This window comes from Stegastes partitus, unplaced genomic scaffold, assembly GCF_000690725.1.
Source record: "Stegastes partitus isolate 25-593 unplaced genomic scaffold, Stegastes_partitus-1.0.2 Scaffold665, whole genome shotgun sequence".
NCBI classification, from domain to species: Eukaryota; Metazoa; Chordata; class Actinopteri; family Pomacentridae; genus Stegastes; species Stegastes partitus.
Window position 1 is genome coordinate 193070 of NW_007578396.1, and position 6542 is coordinate 199611.

The 6542-nt window shown below is 40.9% G+C and overlaps 1 protein-coding gene across 1 annotated transcript in view; it reads right to left on the reverse strand.

Annotated features, from left to right (window-relative positions):
- adamtsl3 (ADAMTS-like 3) overlaps positions 1-6542 on the reverse strand; it is a 202290-nt gene that overhangs the window by 39337 nt on the left and 156411 nt on the right. The window contains exons 14-17 of the mRNA XM_008290290.1: positions 6067-6073; positions 5657-5825; positions 3576-3871; positions 3364-3493 (exon numbers count right to left, since the gene is read on the reverse strand). Of these exons, the coding sequence (XP_008288512.1) occupies positions 3364-3493; positions 3576-3871; positions 5657-5825; positions 6067-6073 (602 nt within the window). The remainder of the gene's footprint in view (positions 1-3363; positions 3494-3575; positions 3872-5656; positions 5826-6066; positions 6074-6542) is intronic.

Genomic DNA, 6542 nt, shown 5'->3' on the forward strand with positions numbered 1-6542 from the left:
GTGATCATATGGCATGACCTCTTTGAATCCATCACTGGAAGAGACAAAATATTATAAAACACTGTGAGTTTATAAGAAAACAATAGGTTGCAGACCTATAGGTCTTATGCTTCTTAAAACATGCTAGATATAACAAAATTAAGTCCACTTTGTGTGACTAACAGTTATTCAAAGTAAGTTTGGAGGCTGCTGATATGATAGTTCAGATGGAACTGGAGCCAGTTTAAAGAACAGTGCAACATGTTGGGATCAAAGTTTTATACATTCAATACATTAGCTGTAGTCAGGATATGGTTAGCTTCGCTGAACAAAGACAACAGAAGGAGGGGGAAGCAGCAAAACTGACTTGGTATTAAGTGAGAAAAAATGCAAAACAAATTTAAAGATGACCAAAAAACACACTGTGTCTTGCCTGCTTAATCCACAGTAAGTACTTATTTAAGCAGTAAAGCATCTTTTAAAACAAATCCCAAAGTGTTTCACATTAAAAGAATCAAACAAAAAATGGACATAGAAAAAAGTCTAAAAGTGTAAAAATATAACAATAGCAGAAAAAGAAAATAGAAGAAAATAGTAGAATATAGGTATAAACAGGATATAGACAACAAACATAGAATGTAATTCTGACAATATCAACAATATAAACAATAAATAGAAAGTAAGCGGCTGTGTAATACAAGTTAAAGTGGCAAATCATCATCATCATCATCATCATCATCATCATCATCATCATCATCATCACAAAAATAAACATTTAAAAACTCAGAGCCTAACTATGTCTTGACTCTATCTCCTCCAAAAGGACTTAACCTGCAAACAAGAGAGTAGTAGCAAGCTTCTAATCTCAACCTGTGATAAAAAATAAATAAAAAACTACCTCCAAATTGTTGGACTACTCATCTGCTGTATAACGCCTCCCTGTAATCAATAGTTAAATCTAAATCACTCTGCAGTTCACTACTTAGTTACTGCTAAGTTACTACTTAGTTATGACTAGTTAACTACAATTTTACCTTAAGCTTTGGTTAAGAGTCATCATTACACACACACACACACACACACACACACACATCAGAATGTTGCTAAAATNTATAGTTGGAAAAATCTTTACCAGCTTTTAGAAGGGCATTTGATCTGTATTCAAGTCTGAATTGACATGTTGAAAATAACAATATGCTTCTTGTAATCTATGATCATGTATTCCTTGTGATCCCACCACTATCCCATATGCGATAGGTGTGCCAGGTGAGTCCCAGCACACTAAGTACGTTTCAGCTGACTGTTATGGGCGCAGCATGGCAGCATTTCCAAAAATAGAATCCACTGAGCCAATACTTGCATCTCCAAGAGGCAGCACTGAGGCACAGCAGTACTGAGTATAAAACTGACTGTGTTACTGTATTGATAGTTAACGGAGGCAGTCTTCTCCCATGTACCATGTCTCTCATGGTCACCATTCTATTTTGCATGATACTGCATGTTAGCATGCAAAAGGTTACTAATTAGCAGTTAGTCTGACTACACTGGATATAGGCTGCAAGTAGTTGCCAGTGACTATTCACTGCAAATGCAAAACAGCAGCAACAACCTCCAAGCAACAACCACACTGAATATGTTGAGTTTTGCTAAGACTTTGGATCATGCAGTATTTGTAGATTTTTTGGTGAATTAAGTTTTTAATGACAGTGCTTACCTCCCTGCATGCAAATGTTCCATAAAAACAATTCCCTTGTGATATGATTGTGATTGGTTTATAGAAATAGAAACATGTCATGGCATTGAGGTGCAGACAGATCATTCTGTACTTAAGAATGTATAGAATGTATTTTTATAGGGAACAAATTTCATAGTAATCAGTGCTGTGGCATTTTAGTATGGACCTGATGACATTCTAAAGTGGTCAAAACTAAACAAAAGACATTTCTGAGCCTCTCTCTTTCCAGCTGTAGTTGTGCTTTTTTCATAAAGATGCAGAGGAAAATGAGCCCACAGTGAGGAAAAAATGTGACAGGAGGAATTTTGTCCAGAAACTGCTTGGAGTTCACAGGAATCAACACAATGTTTCTCAAACTTTAGAGGTTGTTTTGTGCTTTAATCTAATCAAAGCATAACCACAGCAATGGAAGCTCAAGAAACAGTCATATGTATCTCTCTTGGGTTGGAGGGCACTGACAGAAAACAAACATGAGTAAATCCTGATATAAGCTGAACTGGAAGGACATTTTTATGGCACTTATGCCACCACACTGAAGAAAACCTGGCTGGAGGCATTATGATTTTGAATTATCTGTCCACCCCATTCTCATGAATGTATAACTCAAAAACAATTTGGTAGTCAACTACTATGATCTTGATAGACGAAGCCAGATGGGATGCCCCTATTTCATACCTATAACCTTTCTAATTCCTTTTCCGTATACCAGCCTAAAAAGTGAGGTTTGCACTAATGATTATTGCTATATACTAATAAACAATATGAAATGCATGTATACAGTTTGCTCCTATCTGTGCTTAAATTTTCTGAAATAATTGGGTCATTATTTACTCCTCTTACTGAATACACATTTTTTGATAGGTATGTATTTTTTGTCAATCTGGTACCACAGACTGGTATCTGTAGGTGCTTTGGCAATAGTTTTCAAAACTGTAAGTGTATGGCTTCAGTATTACACAAGCTACATGTTTAACTTAAAAAACTTTAAATTAGAAAAACCTTATCCATCATTAAAGCAGCAGGTGATGTGAGTCTGCATTCGGAACGCGACTGAATGGCAGATCCTTGTAGACAAGTGCACAAATTTCAACTACTGAAAACCGAACTGTAAACACTCCAAACTCTACAGCGCCTAAGGCTGTGGTTATTTTAACTATTCAAGAGAATCTGTTGGTGAAAAGTGATATTTACTTGTCTGATTTCCATTTCTACGACTATTTACAGAGCTTAGAGCTATAACAGCATCTCATGGTTTTCATGTGGGCAATGTTCCATACTTAGGTCACATAATCCATTTTTCACAGCAGGAACTTCTGGGCTGTTTAACAGAAGCCTGATCCTTTAAGAATGTTCCAAAAACAAAAAACCCTCCTATAGAAGCTCATTTGGTTTCATTTGTTGTAGTTTAGCACACTCTGAGAAAATGTCATGGTCAAACCTGTTTGATACCTCACAGCAAAGTTGACACAAGTCTGAAACGGATGATTATGAGGTTGTTCCTGTAAAGGTTTGCCAAGACTTAGCACCTAACCTGTGAAACAGCACAGAGGGCTGTTGCAGCCTCTAGCCAGAGCCGACCCTGACTGTGATGTGCACGTTCAGGCTCTGTGATCTTTGTGTATGACTACAGTGACCTTGTGGTCTTTTACCTTGCGGGGCATGGCTCAGGATTACAGATGCGGATCATTACTGACGGCCTGCTGGATGAATCACACAAAGAATCCTCCACCTCCTCACCTTGCTTCCTGTTAACACACCTCACAACTGCTGTCTGCTTCCCTGGGCAGAGGACAAAGACAAGACAGTTGAACATAAAAGGCATGAGCAATTCAACACCAAATATCCAATTAAGAAACCTCACCGGCAGCACATGGGGCTGAGCATGCAGTGAAGCCCCTGTAGTCCCAGCTATATAGTTCATCAGTCTGGATGAAGGGAGCACCGTGGTCTTGGAGGCCTGAAGAGATGCCTGTAACTCTGGTACATGACCCCTGGTTGCAAGGCCTTTCCACCTGGGGTCGGTCTTCGCCACACTCCCCCTCTGGAAGGTCCACTTCTGTCTTAGTGAAAGAAAGCAGCACCCGGCATTTCACCTCCCGCGTTTGCCTGCCAGGTCCACAGGTGGTGCTGCAGGGTGACCAGGGTCCAGGCACAAATCTAAACAGAGTGACAGTGCAACAGTCACTGATAAATCATTGTATGATGAGCATCTGGCTGCAGGCTCACAAATCCTCAACTATGTATTTGTTAGAGTGCAACAGAAACCCATTTACACAGTGATGAAAACAAAAAGAAAGTCTTTATCTTAAGTACAACCTGGCATATCATTGACATTTCTCTACATGCATGGTGCTGAATGACAGCAATAACACACAAAGTAATTTGCCCATTCATTCATTCATTCATTCATTCATTCATTCATTCATTCATTGTATAATATTCCAGAAGTACTAGGCAGGTATTTTATAAATGACAGCCACGGAAGATTTTTCAGCATCTGTCAGATTTCGTCCGTGACACTTCACAGTAAGGGTGGTGTTGCCAACATAACAGACATAGTAAAAAGGTGAACATTATTCATAGTAAGACAATCCTATCCGCAGTGTAATTCAGTGATAGGAGTTCCTGTTTCTGAAAATCATTTGGGGAAAAGCATTGAAAGTGTTGCTGCGGTTGTTCACCATTCAGTCATTGAGGATCACTGTGGATCATCAACCCAGACTCTTGTTTACAGATAGCCGCAACTTTATTTTGTCAATTTCTAAACACAACTATGGATTCCACTGCGTCTGAAAATGTGTACACACAGAAAGTAAATAGAAGTAATGTTTTTTAAATGGCATTTCTATTTTTTAAAAACTACCTCTGTCTACCTGCATCTATACAATATATGTGCAGATATAAAGTAAGATCCATAAATATTTTGACATCAACACAATTTTCAGCATCTCAGCTCTGTACATCTTCACACTGGATTAAAAATGAAACAATCGAGATGTGCTTTTAAGTGCAGACTTTCAGCTTTCATTTGAGGATATTTATATCCAAACCAGGTGAACGGTGTAGGAATAACAACACATTTTATGTGTGCCTTCCACCTTTTTAAGGGACCAAAAGTAACTGGACAAACTAACATAATCATGAATCAAATTGTCACTTTTAATATTTGGTTGCAAATCCTTTGCTGTCAATGACAGCCTGAAGTCTTAAGCCCATAGACATCACCAGACACTGGGTTTCATCCCTGGTGATACTCTGCCAGGCCTCTACTGCTGCTGTCTTCAGTTTCTGCTTGTTCTTGGGACATTTTCCCTTCAGTTTTGTCTTCAGCAATCGAAATACATGCTCAATTGGTTTCAGGCCAGGTGATTGACTTTGCCATTGCAGAACATTCCACTTCTTTGCCTTTAAAAACCTTTTGGTTTGCTTTTGCAGTATGCTTTGGATCATTATCCGTCTGCACTGTGAAGCACAGTCCAATGAGTTCTGCAGCATTTGACTGAAAATGAGCAGATAATATTGCCTAAAACACTTCAGAATTCATCCTGCTGCTTTTGTCAGCAGCCACATCATAAATAAATAGAAGAGAATCAGTTCCATTAGCAGCCATACATGCCCACCCATTACACTACCACCATGCTTCACTAATGAGGTGCTATGCTTTGGAACTTGAGCAGGTCCTTCCCTTCTCCATACTCTTCTCTTCCCACCATTCTGGTACAAATTGATCTTTGTTTCTTCTGTCCATAGGGTGTTGTTCCACAGCTGCACAGGCTCTTTAGATGGTAGAGGAAAACCCACTGTGAGGCAGGTGAGGGACTGGCATGAGGGAGCAATGGATGCTCTACAGGACTGTTTCGAGTGCACAGACTGGGACATGTTCAAAGCTGCTGCAATGACCACACCAATGTGGAGGAGCACGCTGCATCTGTGTCTGCCTACATCCGAAAGTGCATAGAGGACGTCTGCATCATGAAGCACATCTCCACCAAGGCCATCGAGAAGCCATGGATGACACAGGAGGTACGGGACAAGCTGAAAGCACGGAACGCCGCTTTCAAGTCCGGCGATGACGTCGTGCTCAGAACAGCCAGAGCCAACCTCAGCAGGGCTATCAGAACACCAAAGCATGCACATACTGGGAAGATACAGAGCTTCTTCCATGATCCCAACAACACCAGGAGCATGTGGCAGGGGATCCAGGTAATAACGGATTACATGGCTACTCCTCCCCGTGTGACGACAATCTGCACGTCCTCAACAAACGGAATAATTTTTTTCTGTCATTTTGGAAGGAACACCAACAACCTTGCAACAAAAACCAGCCCCCTCCCTGATGAAACAGCACTGACCCTCAGCCTGAGGAAAGTGAATGTGCACAAGGCAGCAGACCCTGACAACACTCCAGTACTCAGGGGGTGTGCTGACCAGCTGGCACAGGTGCTGACAGACATCTTTAACACCTCGCTGGAGCAGGTTGTTGTTCCTTCATGCTTTAAACCCAAAAAAATCCACCATCACATGCCTCAATGACTACCGCCCTGTGGCACTAACATCCATACTGATGAAGTGTTTTCAGAGGCTAGTAAAGGACCATATCATCTCCACACTGCCCCCTGGACTTGACCCACACCAGTTTGCTTACCAGTCAAACTGCTCCACCAAGGATGTCTGAGTCTGGCACATCTGGAGGATAAAAACTCCCATGTGCGAATGCCGCTGGCTGACTTCAGCTAAGCATTCAACACGATCATCCTCCAGCAGCTGGTAAGCAAACTGAGTCTACTGGGTATCAGCACCCCCATGTGCAACTGGCTGCTAGGCTTCC